The sequence below is a fragment of the Mytilus galloprovincialis genome, chromosome 12 (genome assembly GCF_965363235.1).
Source record: "Mytilus galloprovincialis chromosome 12, xbMytGall1.hap1.1, whole genome shotgun sequence".
NCBI lineage: Eukaryota > Metazoa > Mollusca > Bivalvia > Mytilida > Mytilidae > Mytilus > Mytilus galloprovincialis.
The window spans coordinates 35,563-56,557 of record NC_134849.1 but is presented as its reverse complement, the minus strand read 5'-3'; the positions used below and the strand labels follow the sequence as shown (position 1 = coordinate 56,557).

Here is a 20,995-nt window from a genome sequence, read left to right as displayed (position 1 = left end):
TAAAGGCTAAAATAATGCTAAGAGGATTGAAGGCTGAAATAATGCTAAGAGGATTGAAGGCTAAAATAATGCTAAGACGATTGAAGGCTGAAATAATGCTAAGAGGATTGAAGGCTAAAATAATGCTAAGAAAATTAAAGGCTAAAGTAATGCTAGAATTAAAGGCTAAAATAATGTTTAGAGAATTAAAGGCTAAAATAATGCTAAGAGAATTAAAGGCTAAAGTAATGCTAAGAGAATTAAAGGTTAAAATAATGCTAAGAGAATTAAAGGTTAAAATAATGCTAAGAGAATTAAAGGCTAAAATAATGTTTAGAGAATTAAAGGCTAAAATAATACTAAGAGAATTAAAGGCTAAAATAATGTTTAGAGAATTAAAGGTTAAAATAATGCTAAGAGAATTAAAGGCTAAAATAATGTTTAGAGAATTAAAGGCTAAAATAATGCTAAGAGACTTAAAGGCTAAAATAATGCTAAGAGAATTAAAGGTTAAAATAATGCTCAGAGAATCAAAGGCTAAAAAAGTGCTAAGAGAATTAAAGGTTAAAATAATGCTAAGAGAATTAAAGGTTAAAATAATGCTAAGAGAATTAAAGGCTAAAATAATGTTTAGAGAATTAAAGGCTAAAATAATGCTAAGAGAATTAAAGGCTAAAATAATGTTTAGAGAATTAAAGGTTAAAATAATGCTAAGAGAATTAAAGGCTAAAATAATGTTTAGAGAATTAAAGGCTAAAATAATGCTAAGAGACTTAAAGGCTAAAATAATGCTAAGAGAATTAAAGGTTAAAATGATGCTCAGAGAATCAAAGGCTAAAAAAATGCTAAGAGAATTAAAGGTTAAAATAATGCTAAGAAAATTAAAGGCTAAAATAATGCTAAGAGGATTGAAGGCTAAAATAATGCTAGGAGAATTAAAGGCTAAAATAATGCTAAGAGGATTGAAGGCTAAAATAATAATGCTAAGAGGATTAAAGGCTAAAATAATGCTAAGAGAATTAAAGGCTAAAATAATGCTAAGAGAATTAAAGGCTAAAATAATGCTAAGAGGATTAAAGGTTAAAATAATGCTAAGAGACTAAAAGGCCAAAATAATGCTAAGATAATTAAAGGCTAAAATAATGCTAAGAGGATTGAAGGCTGAAATAATGCTAAGAGGATTGAAGGCTGAAATAAAGCTAAGAGGATTGAAGGCTAAAATAATGCTAAGAGAATTAAAGGCTAAAATAATGCTAAGAGAATTAAAGGCTAAAATAATGCTAAGAGGATTAAAGGCTAAAATAATGCTAAGAGAATTAAAGGCTAAAATAATGCTAAGAGACTAAAAGGCTAAAATAATGCTAAGACAATTAAAGGCTAAAATAATGCTAAGAGGATTAAAGACTAAAATAATGCTAAGAGAATTAAAGGCTGAAATAATGCTAAGAGAATTAAAGGCTATATAAAATAATGCTAAGACGATTGAAGGCTGAAATAATGCTAAGAGGATTGAAGGCTAAAATAATGCTAAGAAAATTAAAGGCTAAAGTAATGCTAGAATTAAAGGCTAAAATAATGTTTAGAGAATTAAAGGCTAAAATAATGCTAAGAGAATTAAAGGCTAAAGTAATGCTAAGACAATTAAAGGTTAAAATAATGCTAAGAGAATTAAAGGTTAAAATAATGCTAAGAAAATTAAAGGCTAAAATAATGTTAAGAGAATTAAAGGCTAAAATAATGCTAAGAGAATTAAAGGCTAAAATAATGTTTAGAGAATTAAAGGTTAAAATAATGCTAAGAGAATTAAAGGCTAAAATAATGTTTAGAGAATTAAAGGCTAAAATAATGCTAAGAGACTTATAGGCTAAAATAATGCTAAGAAAATTAAAGGTTAAAATAATGCTCAGAGAATCAAAGGCTAAAAAAATGCTAAGAGAATTAAAGGTTAAAATAATGCTAAGAGAATTAACGGTTAAAATAATGCTAAGAGAATTAAAGGCTAAAATTATGTTTAGAGAATTAAAGGCTAAAATAATGCTAAGAGAATTAAAGGCTAAAATAATGTTTAGAGAATTAAAGGTTAAAATAATGCTAAGAGAATTAAAGGCTAAAATAATGTTTAGAGAATTAAAGGCTAAAATAATGCTAAGAGACTTAAAGGCTAAAATAATGCTAAGAGAATTAAAGGTTAAAATAATGCTCAGAGAATCAAAGGCCAAAAAAATGCTAAGAGAATTAAAGGTTAAAATAATGCTAAGAAAATTAAAGGCTAAAATAATGCTAAGAGGATTGAAGGCTAAAATAATGCTAAGAGAATTAAAGGCTAAAATAATGCTAAGAGGATTGAAGGCTAAAATAATAATGCTAAGAGGATTAAAGGCTAAAATAATGCTAAGAGAATTAAAGGCTAAAATAATGCTAAGAGAATTAAAGGCTAAAATAAAGCTAAGAGGATTGAAGGTTAAAATAATGCTAAGAGACTAAAAGGCTAAAATAATGCTAAGATAATTAAAGGTTAAAATAATGCTCAGAGAATCAAAGGCTAAAATAATGCTAAGAGGATTGAAGGCTAAAATAATGCTAAGAGAATTAAAGGCTAAAATAATGCTAAGAGGATTGAAGGCTAAAATAATAATGCTAAGAGGATTAAAGGCTAAAATAATGCTAAGAGAATTAAAGGCTAAAATAATGCTAAGAGAATTAAAGGCTAAAATAAAGCTAAGAGGATTGAAGGTTAAAATAATGCTAAGAGACTAAAAGGCTAAAATAATGCTAAGATAATTAAAGGCTAAAATAATGCTAAGAGGATTGAAGGCTGAAATAATGCTAAGAGGATTGAAGGCTGAAATAAAGCTAAGAGGATTGAAGGCTAAAATAATGCTAAGAGAATTAAAGGCTAAAATAATGCTAAGAGACTAAAAGGCTAAAATAATGCTAAGAGAATTAAAGGCTAAAATAATGCTAAGAGGATTAAAGACTAAAATAATGCTAAGAGAATTAAAGGCTGAAATAATGCTAAGAGAATTAAAGGCTATATAAAATAATGGTAAGACGATTGAAGGCTGAAATAATGCTAAGAGGATTGAAGGCTAAAATAATGCTAAGAAAATTAAAGGCTAAAGTAATGCTAGAATTAAAGGCTAAAATAATGTTTAGAGAATTAAAGGCTAAAATAATGCTAAGAGAATTAAAGGCTAAAGTAATGCTAAGAGAATTAAAGGTTAAAATAATGCTAAGAGAATTAAAGGTTAAAATAATGCTAAGAGAATTAAAGGCTAAAATAATGTTTAGAGAATTAAAGGCTAAAATAATGCTAAGAGAATTAAAGGCTAAAATAATATTTAGAGAATTAAAGGTTAAAATAATGCTTAGAGAATTAAAGGCTAAAATAATGTTTAGAGAATTAAAGGCTAAAATAATGTTTAGAGAATTAAAGGCTAAAATAATGCTAAGAGAATTAAAGGCTAAAATAATGCTAAGAGGATTGAAGGTTAAAATAATGCTAAGAGAATTAAAGGCTAAAATAATGCTAAGAGAATTAAAGGCTAAAGTAATGCTAAGAGGATTGAAGGGTAAAATAATGCTAAGAGGATTGAAGGCTAAAATAATGCTAAGAGACTAAAAGGCTAAAATAATGCTAAGAGGATTAAAGGTTAAAATAATGCTAAGAGAATTAAAGGCTAAAATAATGCTAAGAGAATTAAAGGCTAAAATAATGCTAAGAGAATTAAAGGCTAAAATAATGCTAAGAGAATTAAAGGCTAAAATAATGCTTAAAGAATTAAAGGCTAAAATAATGCTAAGAGAATTAAAGGCTAAAATAATGCTAAGAGGATTAACGGTTAAAATAATGCTAAGAGACTAAAAGGCTAAAATAATGCTAAGAGAATCAAAGGCTAAAATAATGCTAAGAGGATTAAAGGCTTAAATAATGCTAAGAGAATTAAAGGCTAAAGTAAAGCTAAGAGGATTGAAGGCTGAAATAAAGCTAAGAGGATTAAAGGCTAAAATAATGCTAAGAGAATTAAAGGCTAAAATAATGCTAAGAGGATTAAAGGCTAAAATAATGCTAAGAGAATTAAAGGCTAAAGTAAAGCTAAGAGGATTAAAGGCTAAAATAATGCTAAGAGGATTAAAGGCTAAAATAATGCTAAGAGAATTAAAGGCTAAAATAATGCTAAGAGGATTGAAGGCTGAAATAAAGCTAAGAGGATTAAAGGCTAAAATAATGCTAAGAGAATTAAAGGCTAAAATAATGCTAAGAGGATTGAAGGCTTAAATAATGCTAAGAGGATTGAAGGCTTAAATAAAGCTAAGAGGATTAAAGGCTAAAATAATGCTAAGAGAATTAAAGGCTAAAATAATGCTAAGAGGATTGAAGGCTTAAATAAAGCAAAGAGGATTGAAGGCTAAAATAATGCTAAGAGAATTAAAGGCTAAAATAATGCTAAGAGGATTGAAGGCTTAAATAAAGCTAAGAGGATTAAAGGCTAAAATAATGCTAAGAGAATTAAAGGCTAAAATAATGCTAAGAGAATTAAAGGCTAAAATAAAGCTAAGAGGATTGAAGGCTGAAATAAAGCTAAGAGGATTAAAGGCTAAAAAAATGCTAAGAGAATTAAAGGCTAAAATAATGCTAAGAGGATTGAAGGCTTAAATAAAGCTAAGAGGATTGAAGGCTAAAATAATGCTAAGCGAATTAAAGGCTAAAATAATGCTAAGAGAATTTAAGGCTAAAATAATGCTAAGAGGATTAAAGGCTAAAATAATGCTAAGAGAATTATAGGCTAAAATAGAGCTAAGAGAATTAAAGGCTAAAATAATGCTAAGAGGGTGTAAGGCTAAGATAATGCTAAGAGGATTGAAGGTTTAAATAATGCTAAGAGAATTAAAAGGCTAAAATAATGATAAGAGGATTAAAGGCTAAAATAATGCTAAGAGAATTTTAAAAAGGCTAAAATAACGATAAGATTATATCTTAAACATGCTAAATAAATGTTATTTACCTTAAAACATTTTCTTTACTCACAGCTAAATTCTTTATGCAGTTTAAATATTGAAAAAAGAAAACTTAAACATATGAAATTAGGTACAGAAATCCATGTAAGACCATTGACCTATTTTTCAAATAGTCTTCGGTAAATCTTGAAGGGGGATATAGTAATTGTATTTGTCTGTCCGACCATCATATCCATCTAAACACAATACCCAGAGACAGTTTGATATATTACTTGTATACTTGGTAGGATAATTTGTTATTATAAACCCTTGTCTATAATACTGTACTGTCTGTCTGTCCTTCAATACACAATACTCAGAGACCATTTTACATATAACTTGCATACTTGGTATGATTATTTGTTATCATATTCCCTTGTCCATTTTGTACTGTTTGTTTGATTTGATTTTTTGGAAAGTTTGCTATAGCATGCTAAGCAATATACTTTCCTAAGGCTTTGGCTTCAAACCAGATGTAGGAGAGACTAACTTACTTCCGGTGTTCTACTCCAGTCCTAAAAAATTAAGTACATCTAGTGTTTGAATACTAAATCTAGGAAGATGATTTTGAAATTTCGAGTTACTACTTTTTTGATAAGCTTACAGCTTGAATAAAACTGAATGTTCACCAACAATTCAAATGAATTCAACATCATTTTAAAAATAGGTATCAAGACACTACCTTGGGAATCTGCCCTGCCCAGAGGATAAAATCAATACAAATCTACATGAGACAGCAGTTTCTACAAATAATTCATAGAAAATTTAGAGGGCCTGATATTTATTTCAGGTGTTGTTTTTTTTCTTCATTTCTTCATGAAACAAAAGTATTCTTATGGTTAAGAATATCGTTTTCTTTCGAATTTTTACGTTTGTAAATGGTATGAGGTTTGACCTCTATAAATTATGCATACTTAGAACTGTCAGCCATTTTGTATGTTTATGATAACTGCATGCTTTCCTACAGGATTCCACAGACATGCGTGAGATCTATACATTTGAACCTCTCAAACAGGAGTACAATAATCCCAGTTTCCGGGGTCTCCTCCGTCCTCCCTATCACATTTCAATGCAGATATAAGGACCTTCAGCATGCTCAAGTGAGTCCAAACTGACAGCAGAAAAACACAGACTGAACCATAGTTCACCGCTTCCTTAGTGTTAAGATTAACACCTACACAAACTGTTACAAGGATAAGGATTACTTTAGTACAAGTAGTCAAGTGTATTAAAAGCAGCCAAGTCAGCTTCTACTTCTTTGACTAACCCAGAGTCTTAATTTTTCTAGAAAAATGGCTTCCTTAATGCATAAAAACTGTATAAACTGTTCGATATTATATTCCAAAAATCTAAGCGACATCTTGTGAAACAAAAAAACAGCAAAGGAAAAAAATGTAAATACTAAATAAATAAACTAAAGGAAGAATAATTAAAGTAACATTTTATACCGCTGTGAAATGTTTAACAATTTGCCTCAACCAAATAGTATGAAACGTATACACAATGCTTATTAGCACAAAAATCAGATCAAGTACAAATTTTGGTAGCGTCACTTTTACAGTTCTTGAGTTATGTCCCTTTTTAACATTATATGCAAGCGGGGGCATCATCTGTGTCCCATGCACACATTCCCCATTTATTGCTTTTCTCATCACTTGGCGTCTGTCGTCCGTCGTCGTCGTCGTTAACTTTTCACATTTTGAACTTCTTCTAGAGAACCACTGAATGGAATGCAACCAAACATAGCATGAATGTTCCTTATGAGGTGCTGACCAAGTGTTGTTACTTTGTAGCCGATCCATCATCCAAGATGGCCGCCAGCGGGGGGACTTAGTTTAACATAGGACCCTATGGGAAATGCATATAAATGACTTCTTTTAGAGAACCACTGAATGGAATGAAACCAAACATAGCATGAATGTTCCTTATGAGGTGCTGACCAAGTTTTGTTACTTTGTAGACGATCCATCATCCAAGATGGCCGCCAGCGGGGGGACTTAGTTTAACATAGGACCCTATGGGAAATGCATACAAATGACTTCTTAAAGAGAACCACTGAATGGAATGAAACCAAACATAGCATGAATGTTCCTTTCCTTAGGAGGTGCTGGCCAAGTGTTGTTACTTTGTAGCCAATTTTTTTTATATATGATTTCAAAAACCGAAGTAGAGTCAGGTGAGCGATACAGGCTCTTGAGAGCCTCTAGTTTTGTACTTATTTACCACAATGACACCATGTTTGGCCTATTAAATAGCAGCCCAAAAATACACTTTATTATGTTATTTATGATTCTGTTGTAAAACTTTATACTGTACACACAATTTAATCCTCATGTTCACAGCAATGCCAAGCAATCTTGATTTACAAGCAAGGCTCGTTTAAATGAATTAAAAATGATTATTGTATAGACATGATAATAAATGATGTTTTGAAGAAAGAAAAAAAATTAAATTGAACTGTTCATTTCTAGGCTGTAGGTCGATTGGGAGGTCAAACAATGTATCAAGAGTGTCAAGGGTTAAAGGTGAAAATCTTGAATCAGGACCCAATACCATGGAACATCAAAGGTACATTATAATTATTGATACAGATAAAAGTAGACTATTTCTTAAATTTTTCATATATTTTGCAATGTTTTAATCCTATACGTCACGTATATTAATCGAACAAATATCAACATTCTCTACAGAAATGGAGGTAATGTGACTTTATTATAAAACTTTTTCCTGAGATGGCATAGCCAACTGAAGTGACAAGGACATAAACAATTTTGATAAAACCTAGGCACATAAACTAGACAATTCATATCTTGCATGCAGGTGTATTATGGTCTCAAGTTTCCATCTTAATATACTGTTCGTTGTTATTGATCTCATTTACTTGGTTAAGTGACTGAAACATAGACTATATTCTTCATTACAAACAGAACTTAGATTTAAACTGACCACAAGCATGATACACACTCGGCTGATACACCCACACCTGATTTTTGTCTCGCCTGTGAAGAAAGTCGCAGTATGGGAGATTTGGGTATGAAAATCCTGTGGGATCTACGGCATAAACTATTTGTTAAAAGCTTCATATTTCAGAATGTAGAGGACCTGGATGCTTCATACCTCATTTTCATGGTTGCCTGACTGCTTGAGAAAAAGAATTACAGTTTTCTTTTTATGTGAAATACTCACTTATTATGAGTATAAGGATAACTATATTTGGTATATGGGTTCTTGCAACGTATACATGTCCGTCAGGTAGGGGTCCCCTGACCTCGACCTAATTCTATGTATCAAGGTCAAGGACAATGGACATATGACAGACAAAATCTTCCTAACATAAGGTATCCGCACACAAGGTATCAAGGTTAAAATTTCATGGTAAAGTCCATATCTCAGACAATATAAGCGATAGGTCAACAATATTTGGTTTATGGAATGATTGCTTTCATGGTCCAGTGGGTAATGTTTAGTTTGTATGGTTTGATCTGTTTTTCAGATACTATATAATCAATACGACCGACATATTTGATGTATGGAATGATTGTCAGTTGTGCATGTCTGTATGACAGGTTTCATCTAACCTTGGCCTCATTTCCATGGTTCATTAGACAATTTTGTGTGGTTTGGTTTATTTCTCAGATACTATTAGCAATATGTCAGTTATATTTAGTGAATGGAACAATCTTGAGGTGTACATATCTGTCTGGTACAGTTCATATGACCTGATCTCATTTCCATAGTACATTGTTAATGGTAAGATGATGAGATACTAGTAGTAAACCCTTCATATTACAGACTTTCAACATGAGTTCAATGATAACGTAAAATAGGCGAGACATTTCAGTGTGTGCACTCTTGTTTCTATTATTAAGAGTAATACTATCATTCTATTTGGTATCCTTTTTAGGTATACATGTCCATGAGACAGGGTTTATCTCATCTTGACCTCAGATTTAACAGAATCTAGGCTAACCTATAAGGGACATGCAACCTTGGATTATACACATGTAACCTTGGCATACACATGTAACCTTGGCATACACATGTAAAATTGTATGCATAGTCAGATCTCAGTAGGGTCATTATCCTTTATTCACCTCAAATTGATGTACTCAAATATAGTAAGTAAATAAAAAGTCTTTGCTGTAATATTGGATACGTTTCAATTTTTAACAAGTGACTGAGCTTAACCATTTGTCATGTTTGTGCTTATTCAAAGAGCAGAGCATCATTAGATAAATTTGTAAAACCTATGGAGTTATTAAATGTATGCAAAGTACTAAATTTTAAAATAATTTATTCATTGTTATTGTGTGAAAAAAAAGGATTTATTACCAACAGAAGCTGCATTACAAGGGGCTTTTTAGGGTATGCTCAATTACTGAAAAATAAATATTACTTTGGACCCCGAAAATTTCACCACACATGTGCAAATGTCTCAGCTTCGAAACAAGCCATCATACATATATAATTACATTAGATGTATGTTTCATTAAAATACTTTATTCTGATTGGCTAACTGCAAATCACGTGTTATTCCTTAAGCAATTGCATCACTCAATAAAACTTATCATTCATGATAACATGTGGTCCCACAATAAAGTGCACAGTTAAATTAAAATAAAAAAAAATATAAAATTCGTGTTTTCATGATCATAGCTAAAAGCTGTAATTATAAGTATTGTTCAACTCTTAAATGCATGTTTGCCATATGGGCAGAGGAATTGAGTAAAAATCTACCATTATCGTCTACCTGAAATGAATTGTTAATATTTAAAGTACTAAATATTAAAATAATTTATTCATTGTTATTGTGTGAAAAAAAAGGATTTATCACCAACAGAAGCTGCATCACAAAGGTCTTTTTAGGGTATGCTCAATTACTGAAACATAAATATCACTTTGGACCCCGAAAATGTCACCACACATGTGCAAATGTCTCAGCTTCGAAACAAGCCATCATACATATATATGCAAGTTTGCCATATGGGCAGAGGAATTGAGTAAAAATCTACCATTATCGCCTACCTGAAATGAATTGTGCAAATTGACCAAGTAGGCCAATAATACAGCTTTGTCCTCGCCAAAACTTTTTTACACTTTGTATAAAGGTGTATAACTGTATCATTATATGACGCTGTTGTGTTATGATCTTTATGTGACCTTGACCTTTAACCTGATGGTCAAATTAGTTGATTTTTGGGGATATTGTTTTATTTGACGTTTCATATTTAGAATAAGGGTTCACCAATGAGTCCACACCATGATGAATGATCATTCAATTCAAGATAAAATACTTAAGTATGTTCAGAGGAACCCAAAATCATGTATTTTAATGATTTTTTTCAATTTCGATTGTATCAAGACAAGTAGATGTGATATGATGGCCAATGAGACAAATGTTAACAAAAGGACAGGCAGGTATACAACCACTGGTCAGCATACCGCCATCAACAATGAGTACAACATATATTGTATAGCAAATTGTATAGTAAGGTATGAAAGGTTTTGAGATATCAGAATGTGAAACAACTTACACCATAGACTTATTTCACCATTTTATATCTGTTTTAATTGATTATAATTAATTCATATGAATAGTAAGTTTTTTATGCCCCGTCATAGCGGAGGGGACATTAAGTTTTACCCTTGTCCGTACGTACGTATGTACGTCCGTCCATACATCCATACGTCCCAAAGTTGGTTTTCGTTCTCTAATTCTGGTTTGCGAAATGTTACCAAATGTTATAAAACTTTTACACAATGATTATTACCTCAAGTTTGAATTTTGGAGGCATCACTTTAACCGTTCTAGAGTTATGCCCTTTACAAATGGAAAAATTGCAAATTTTTTTGTTTCCGTTCACTAACTTTAGTTTGCCTCAACCAAATGTTATGAAATTTATACACAATGTTTATAACTACAAAATACAGATCAAGTTTGAATTTTGGTGGTGTCACTAATAAACCGTTCTAGAGTTGTGCCGCTTTAGTTTCCGTTCTCTAACTTAAGTTTGCCTCAACCAAATGTTATGAAACTTATACACAATGCTTATTTCCACAAAATACAGATCAAGTGTGGTTTTTGGTGGTGTCACTTTTACTGTTCTAGAGTTATGCCACTTACAAAAGAAATTGTTTTTGTTTCAGTTCTCTTACTTAGTTTGCCTCAACAAAATGTTACAAAACTTATACACAATACTTATTACTACAAAAGTCAGATCAATATCAAATTTGGGTAGCATCACTTTTAACGTTCTTCAGTTATGTCCCTTTATAACTTTATATGATGTGCAATCGGGGGCATCATCTGCGTCCCATGGACACATTCCCCATTTATTTTATTTCTAATTAGCTACACTTAATATATTTTTCAGAGCTGTTAAAAAAACAAATAGAAGACTGGGAAAAGAAAGATAAGATGTTCGTGTCTACAAGAGCTAGTGATTATGTCATGGAACAGTTACAGGACAACAGTTGTTTGACATTAACCGCCCCATCAGGAGTTGGAAAATCATTTATTGCAAGACACACAGCACTTCTTTTAAAGAAGGAAGGGTACAATATAATACCAGTGTACTCACCAACAGACATTAGAGATTATTATCAGCCTGGTAAACAGACCGTCTTCATTGTAGATGATATTTGCGGAAATTTCACTGCCAACCAACAACAGATTGATAACTGGAAACAACTGTTACCTGTGATTAAAACAATAATGGCAGACAAATGTTGTAAGATTATTGTATCTTGTAGATTACAAGTCTATACAGATGATAAGTTTAATATGTTGTTACCTTTTAAATCCTGTGAATGTAATTTAATATCAGATAAGTTATGTCTTACATCTGTAGAGAAAATAAATATAGCAAAAACCTATATTGGTACAAGCATGACAGACATTGATGATTTATCTTCTAAATGTGATTTTTTCCCACTCTTATGTTCCTTATATCACCAAAAAGAAGATGTAGATGTCAAAGAATATTTCAAAAATCCTTTTGATGTCTATAAAAGTGAGCTAGACAGGTTAAGTGAGCATGGTGATGAAGGGAACTATAAAATATGTAGTCTTGCTTTATGTGTTCTCTTTAATAATCAGCTAAATGAGAAATGGTTCCAAGATAAAATGACAGATGCACAACGACAGATCTTAAAAGACACATGTGAGGCTTGTGAGTTCAACAGTATACCAAAGGCAAAACTAAAGAAAGCGCTTGACACTCTAGATGGTACATTTATCTGTAAACAGAATGGTATTTATAGAACTCTACATGATAAACTGTTTGACTTTCTTGCTCATTACATTGGTCAGAAAATGATAGACTGTTTAATACACCATGGTGATAGTGATTTAGTACATGAACGTTTTATCTGGCAGAAGTCACCAGATGACAAGAACAGTAATATAGACTTCATTATAGAAATACCAGATGATTATTTAGAATCATATTTAGAAAGGTTTATAAAGGACTGGTCAGTTGGAAAGGTGTCAGCTGTATTCAGTAACAATAATATAAAAGCATCATCATTCAGACACCAGTTTATACAATACTTACAACAACTAGATAAATCACAACAAGTAATATTAGCCAATACCAAGGACACAGTGCTACCAAAGGAGAATTGTGCATCAGGTAATACTCCACTGATAGGTACTTGTTATGATGGTTATACGGATATGGTACAGTGGTTGTTACATAATAATGTGAATGTGGATCAGTGTAGAGATGATGGGGTTACTGGACTGTACATGGCAAGTCAGCAAGGACATACTGATATAGTAAAGTTACTGTTAGAGAGGAATCCTAATGTTAATCTATGTGACACGGATGGCCGTAGTCCTCTGTACAAGGCAAGTCAGAAAGGACATACTGATATAGTAAAGTTACTGTTAGAGAGGAAACCTAATGTTAATCTATGTGACAAGGATGGCCGAAGTCCTCTGTACGTGGCAAGTCGGGATGGTCATACTGATAAAGTAAAGTTACTGTTAGAGAAGAATCCTAATGTTAATCTATGTACCAAGGATGGTTTTACACCACTTATCCAGTCATGTTGCAATAATCACACTAGTATAGTACAGCTATTAATTAAACATAAACCAAACATTAATGCCCAGACATTTGACGGTGCAAATGCTTTATATTTAAGTGCATGGAATGGAAACACAGAAATAATGCAGTTACTGTTAGAGAACAATGCTGACTGTAGTATATGTATTCACAGTAAACAGTCTATAACAGATTTATTAATTAATGATCCATGGAGAAAATTAGCTGAACTAATGCAGGCTAGTTATGATTTTCTCACAAAGCATACATTATCAGTTGTTACAGATTATGTCAGTAAGAAGTCAATAGATTATGTTTTTGATGTAGAAACTGGTTTTTCTCCATTACACCTTGCTTGTTTTATGGGTAGGACGGAAGTAGTCCGTTGTCTTCTGGACCACAATGCTAACATCAACATGACAAAAGAAGATGGAACCTCACCATTATTTTTTGCATGTGAAGTAGGACATGAGGAAATTGTATGTTTATTATTAGATAAAGGAGCAGATACACAGATATGTAGACTAGATGGGGAATCCCCGTTAAACATTGCAACAGATAATGGACATAAATCTATAGTAATGATTGTAACAGAACACATAACAAAGGAGGAAAAACTTCTGAACTCTTGTTCCTTAGTCAGTGGTTCTTTATGACATGTAAAAAAACATGCAAGGGATGTTAAAATGTTGTCTTTTAAACCCTTGTTCTTTAGTCATAGGTTTGTTTTTACATGTAAAAATCATGCAGCAGAAGAAAAAAAATATTTACTTACTTGTTGATTGGTGTTTGTTTATTATCTACTAAAATTCATCCTATTAGTTTTGTCTCCATTTCTACACATGCAGTTAAGCTTCACATTACGTGAATATATATCTTAATTGTATTACAAGCAATAGAAGAAACATTTTAGATTCAAATGCAGTAAAAACATTTTGTTGATGCCAATGAATAAAACTGTACCACACTTAGTACACATTGTATTTCTATTGTTACTTAGTTATCTTTTTAATTACTTCATTGTTTTCTAAATTCACATTTCTTTCTGCCTGATTAGCCAGGTCATTTTTTGTCTTATTTAGTGTAACAATATTCAATTCAGAAAACAAATAAATAAATACGTACATCAATACAATACAGGTATTGGAAAACAAGTGATAAGTCACTTGTAAAACTCTTTTTGAATGACGAAATTAATTGCAATGGACAGACAAATTTACAATCATATCATTGCCTAATTTGCTTCTCATGTTAAACATTCAACATTTTACTGTATTATTGGTAGGATAGGTGTAGTCCGTTGTCTTCTGAACCACAATGCTGACATCAACATGACAAAAGAAGATGGAGCAACACCATTATTTTTAACCGGATTTTTGTGACAAAAATGTCGGTTATTGATTTGGGGATGTACGGAGGGCGGCCGGGCGGCCGGGCGGTCGGGCGGTCGGGCGGTCGGGCGGGCGGGCGGCAATCAAATGTTGTCCGTGCATTAACTCATGAACCGTTCAACCAAAGCTTTTAAAATTTTAATATGTTATTACTGACAACTATACGAAGGTCAAGTTCAATAATGGCGATTTTGACTTTTACCGTTCAGGAGTTATGGTTCTTGAAAGGCGGCAATCAAATGTTGTCCGTGCATTAACTCATGAATCGTTCAACCAAAGCTTTTAAAATTTTAATATGTTATTACTGACAACTATATGGAGGTCAAGTTAAATAATGGCGATTTTGACTTTTACCGTTCAGGAGTTATGGTTCTTGAAAGATTGAAAAATGGAGTTTTCAGTCGTGTCCGTGCATTTACTCATGAACTGTTCTACCAAAGCTTCCCAAATTTTAATATGTTGTTACTGATGACAGAATGGAAGTCAAGTTCAATAATGACGATTTTGACTTTTACCGTTCAGGAGTTATGGTTCTTGAAAGATTGAAAAATGGAGTTTCCAGTCGTGTCCGTGCATTTATGCATGAACTATTCTACCAAAGCTGCCGAAATTTTAATATGCTGTTACTGATGACAAAATGGAGGTCAAGTTCAATAATGACGATTTTGACGTTTACCGTTCAGGAGTTATGGTTCTTGAAAGATTGAAAAATGGTGTTTCCCGTCGTGTCCGTGCATTTTCTCATGAACCATTCAACCAAAGCTTTTGAAATTTTAATATGTTGTTACTGATGACAAAATAGCGGTCAAGTTCCATAATGACGATTTTGACTTTTACTGTTCAGGAGTTATGGTTCTTGAAAGATTGTAAAATGGCGTTTCCATTCATGTTGTTGCATTTACTCATGAACCATTCAATCTAAGCTTTTCAAATATTATTATTTCAAAATGTTGATACTGATGACAAAATGGAGGTCAAGTTCAATAATGACGATTTTGACTTTTACCGTTCAAGAGTTATGGTTCTTGAAAGATTGAAAAATGGTGTTTCCCGTCGTGTCCGTGCATTTTCTCATGAACCATTCAACCAAAGCTTTTGAAATTTTAATATGTTGTTACTGATGACAAAATAGCGGTCAAGTTCCATAATGACGATTTTGACTTTTACTGTTCAGGAGCTATGGTTCTTGAAAGATTGTAAAATGGCGTTTCCATTCATGTTGTTGCATTTACTCATGAACCATTCAATCTAAGCTTTTCAAATATTATTATTTCAAAATGTTGATACTGATGACAAAATGGAGGTCAAATTTGATATTGATGATTTTTACTTTCACCATTCATCAGTAATGGTTCTTGTGATATTGCCAGGACACAAATAAATGTAAATAAATCCGGTTTGCTGTCGTTGTGACAGCCTCTTGTTTGCATATGAAGTGGGACATGAGCATATTGTATATTTATTGTTAGATGGTGCAGTTATATATAGCGGTATGGGCTTTGCTCATTGTTGAAGGTCGTATTGGGGCCTCATAGTTGTTAATTTCTTTGTCATTTGGTCTCTTGTGAAGAGTTGTTTCATTGGCAATCATACCACATTTTCTTTTTGTATGTATACAAATATAGCCTACCATTTTATTTGTATTGTTATGGAGAGTCGAGATTTATCTTGTGTAACATTTTACTGATTGTATGACATACTTTTGTGTACTGTATACAAAATATAGACTACCATTTTATTTGTATTGTTACATTGGTTCGTGTTTTATGTACTGTATACAAATATAGACTACCATTTTATTTGTATTGTTATAAATGTTTGTTCGTGTTTTCTCTTGTGTATGTATTCCTTTCTATATTTTTGCTTACATGACAATTCCCTATATTGTTTGTTTTGTTTGGATGTTTGGGAACTGTATAATTGCAAGATAAATATGTTGTATTTAATCTGTTAATAGAACTAATTATTATGACACGTAATAACCATACTTTCTAAAGAAGAAAAAACAGTGATCTATATATGCTAAAGAAATAATATTGTATCACAGCAGGCCTGAAAGGCCATGTAAGATCTGTCATCACTTTGGGTCCATTGTCTGTTTGTCTTTCCGTCTATTGGTTTTCAGCTTTTGAAAGATGATTTTATTTGACACCTTGAATGAGTTTTTACTTAATTTTGTATGCATTTGTATACGACCACAAAAAAATGTGTGGTCGTATAATGGTATCACGTCGTCATCGTCCGAAGAATTTTGAATTACCTCTCTTACACTGCTGTTAAATTATGTATAAAGATTTTTTGTATTGTTTTGAGTTGATTAGCTGTCAATTTATTTTTAGAAGTTATTATTAAAGGAATATTAATTTTAGCCATGATTATGTATGTCATTTTCTATTTTAAGACTTTTATAATGTATTTAAATAGGTTATTATGGTTGCAAACTCCATTGGAAATTTGAATTGAAATTATGACCATAACTGAAGGAAAGAAGTTTTTTTTGATAAATTCAAATCAGAAAACCAATTCTAAGTTCTTTGACTACAGTTATTCTGTGTCAGAAACCTATTTATATGTGTCAAATATTGACTTACAATCCAAATTCAGACCTGTATCAAGCACGAATATTGTGTCCATTTTTGTCCCAACTGTTCAGGGTTGGACTTCTGTGGTCGTATCCAGCTGCGCTCGGCGATATATTCCTTCTGGTTAAACATTCAAAATTTATATTCAGCACCCCCCCCCCCCCCCCCCCCTGCAAAAAAACATTTAGGTTTTCAGTAATTTATCTGTTGGTATATGTCTTGCTCATTTTGATCATCTTTATATCTATAAAATTAATAGACATTTTCGTATGATTGATTTAAAGATTTATTTTTCTGATGTAACTTTTAGTCTTTATATTGGTGAAATAGTACTGACAAAGATAATACTAAATACATTGTTTATGTTTCACGTCTTATGACTAGCTTGGTATTAAACATGATTGAAACTCTCAAAAAGGATCAAAGGCAAAATTACACTAAAATAATGAGTAAAGCAGGAAAGACTTTTCAGTGTGTGCACTCTTGTTTCAAATTCTTTGATTTCTCCTGGAAGTTATGAAAGTAATAGACTGAATGCTGTGTATAACCACCATGTTTAAAAAAAAGTATGATACTTACTTGCTTTGCCAGTTTTTTTACCATTTTGTAGTAACTTCATAAAGTTTTAACTTGGCAGCTAACACCATTTTAAGTCACTTTCTTATGTCCCTTTTTTCAAAAATTGCAGGGGCTGTTTAAAAAAAATCTTACTGCAAGAATTGTTTATAAGTTATTTACTGAAATGTTCATGACTGAAGAGTATTTTTTTCTCTTTCGAATTTTTGTGAAATTTGTCCTAATTTTTAACATTGCAGAGAAATGCATCTGTAGAAAAAAAAGTTTCAATATGACAGCTTCTGGTGCAGTAAAATATGTACCATTACTATGACAGTTGAAGATAAATTCCCCTGGTAAAGAAAGTTTCAACATCACAGTTTTACTGTCTAGAGATGCCATGTAATCAATGCAGACTCAAGTTTATTATAGTTAATTAATTCCTTGTAAGTTATAGCAAAATCAATCTATATATTGTGATAAGTCTCAAGTAATAGAATTAAGAATTTCCAGTAACAATTATTTTTACCATTTATTACTGTTTGAATTATATATTGTAATATAGAAATATATTTTGATGATATACAAATGATCATAATAAAATCATTTATCAGTATTTTATGTATTTTTATTCACTTAAATATATGTTAATTTGTTAAAAAGACAACTGCTGATAGTTATTGTCTTCTACGTTTGAATTGGGTTTGAACAGTATTCAATGTGAATATGATAGATTTTGAGAATGCATTCATCATTTTGTCTTTGCAGTTTACATTTCATAATGACAAATTGTGTAGTTAACATGAAGGAGTAGTGCAAACAACTTTTATACACACAAAGCAAGTAGGCCAAAAAAAAAAAACCTTTTACTTGCTAGCATTAGGATAACAGCTTTAACTACAAAAGTCAACTTGGCTTTATTATAATCATCTCATAAAAGATGTCTGGGAGTCAGCTTTCCAGTTTTCTTATCAAAAATGATTAGTTCACACAACTTGTTTTGATATTGCTCCGTTGGAAAAACTGTACTGATTTTAGGATTAATAGGTCATGTCACAGTGTCTGTAAATCTACTGAAAGTTTTGAGGCCTATATTGAGTTTTAGGTAACTAATATAAAGATATGGAGATGTGATATGATTGCCAATGAGACTATTATACCATAGAGACCAAAATTATATGTCATCAGCTATAGGTCAACATAAGGCCTTCAACAATTAGCAAAACCTATAACTGTAGTAAACTGTATAAGGCTCAGAGTCATAAAAACAAAAAACTATGTTATATTTCAAACAAACAAGAGTACACACGTTTAAATGTCTCGCCAGTTTTACTAACCATTGATTTTATGTTGAAAGTCTTAAAGATAAAGGTTTAACTAAAAAAAATCACAGAAACTCAGGTCAAATAAATGCCGTCAAACAGACATATACACCTTACAACTTGTTTATACACAAAATATAATTGACCTATTGCTTATGATAATTGAAAGACAGACAAAACAAAAAACACTTAACATTTACCAATGAACCATGAAAATGAGGGCAAGGTCAGATGATACCTGCCAGACAGACATATACACCTTACAGCCATTCCATACACCAAATAAAGTTGACCTATTGCCTATAGTACTGGAAAAACAGACCAAACCACAAAAGCTTAACATTGGCCAATGAACTGTTAAAATGAGGTCAAGGTCAGATGATTATTGCCAGACAGACATGTACACCTTACAACGATTCCATACACCAAATATAGTTAACCTGTAGATTATAGTACTTGCAAAACAGATCAAAACACTAAAACTTAACATTAAACCAATGAACCATGACAATGAGGTCAAGGTCAGATGAAAACTGACAGTCTTTGTATTTGAGAAACGGACCTAATCACGTAACTTTAACCTTGATTACTGATCCATGAAATAAGGTCGATGTCAGGTGAACCCTATCTGACGGACATGTAGACGTTGTAAGGAACCCATATACCAAATATTGTTATCCTATTACTTATAATAAGTGAAAAATTTACATGACAAAAAAACTCAAATTTGTTCTCAAGCAGTGGCTGAACCATAAAAATGGGGGTCAAGGACATTGGACATATGACAGACAGGAACTTCGTATCATAAGGTATCTACATAAAAGATATGAAGCATCCAGTTCTTGTACCTTCTAAAATATAAAGCTTTACACATATCGTTTACACCGCCGGATAGTTATACATATGTCTCGCATACTGCGACGAATGTCGACGGCGAGACAAAAACTAAACGGCGTAATGCATGTACAAGTCCAAAGCCATAAGGCAAAGCAGACTGAAATTGTGGCAATATTAATTGTTTCCTGATGCTACCTTTAAATCAAATGACCTATATTCACTAAAAAATTTTCCTGAAGGTCTCAGTGTAACTTTCAAATGAAGAACAACAAAAAAATCCAAATTTGATTTTGTTTGTATCTAGTGGACATGACATATGATATAAGAACCACCTATTGTAGTCTAGTGGTAGTGTGCTTGCCTTCAAGTGTGGGAGGACGTGGGGTCGAGCCAAAGCAGGTTCAAAGACTTGCAATGTGCTGTTCTCGGCTATGCGTGGAGCATATAGAAGTAAGAGCTCTAATCAGGAATAATGTGTTCATGTAATATATGTTTCTGTGGACTATAACCATGTGAACTAGCATTGGTTTCTTACTCGATTTGTCTCTTATTTTCCTGGGTCCTTTTTGTCGGACCTGTTGTCACGGAAGCGAAAAAGCGATCATACTCTCTTTCGTCAGCGTCATCAGTCTGTTGTTTAAATAAAAAAAAAGAAGATGTATGATTTTCAATGAGACAACTATCCACCAGAAAACAAATGACGTGTATGTAAGCAACAATAAGTCGCTGCACGGCTTCAACAATGATTAAAACCCATACTGTATAGTAAGTTATAATGAGACAAATTTATTTATTTAGTATGTGTAAGAATTTGCGGATCTATTTTAGTCTATATTGTTTAACAATAGAATAAACTAGTTATGCAAATTAGTAAGGTATATAATAGATTGAAAACGGGTTTATAAGTTTATCGAAGGCTTGGCGGTGACCACTCAACTTGCAGACAATTTTTTTTGTATTGTTAAATGTGTATAAGACGTCTGTAGTGAATATGTATATGTTCCAGACCGTATGAGTATTTGGACCGTACGCGTAGGGTCTGGACCGTATGCGTACTTTTTCAAAATACGTATACGGTCGGACCGTACGCGTACGGTCTGACTAATATTAAGAAGTTGGTCAAGTTTATTAGATACAAATGTATACAACATAACTTATATTTCAAATTAATATAAAAAGTTCAATAGTAATTGAAATAAAAACTTAATATTTTAACTATTTAAAAAAAAACACGCTTATTTAATCTGTTAATCTCCTGTATTTAGCATGTCAGTAATTCA

The 20,995-nt window shown here is 32.0% G+C and overlaps 1 protein-coding gene across 3 annotated transcripts in view; it reads left to right on the top strand.

Moving 5' to 3' along the window:
- The window catches only part of LOC143054462 (uncharacterized), a 32,307-nt gene extending 17,860 nt beyond the window's left edge, over positions 1-14,447 (top strand). For all 3 annotated transcript variants that reach the window (XM_076227471.1, XM_076227472.1, XM_076227473.1), the window contains 2 exons: positions 7,449-7,545; positions 11,352-14,447. In XM_076227471.1, coding sequence (XP_076083586.1) covers positions 7,449-7,545; positions 11,352-13,684 — 2,430 coding nt within the window. In that variant the 3' untranslated portion in view covers positions 13,685-14,447. The remainder of the gene's footprint in view (positions 1-7,448; positions 7,546-11,351) is intronic.
- The last annotated feature ends 6,548 nt before the right edge of the window (positions 14,448-20,995 follow it).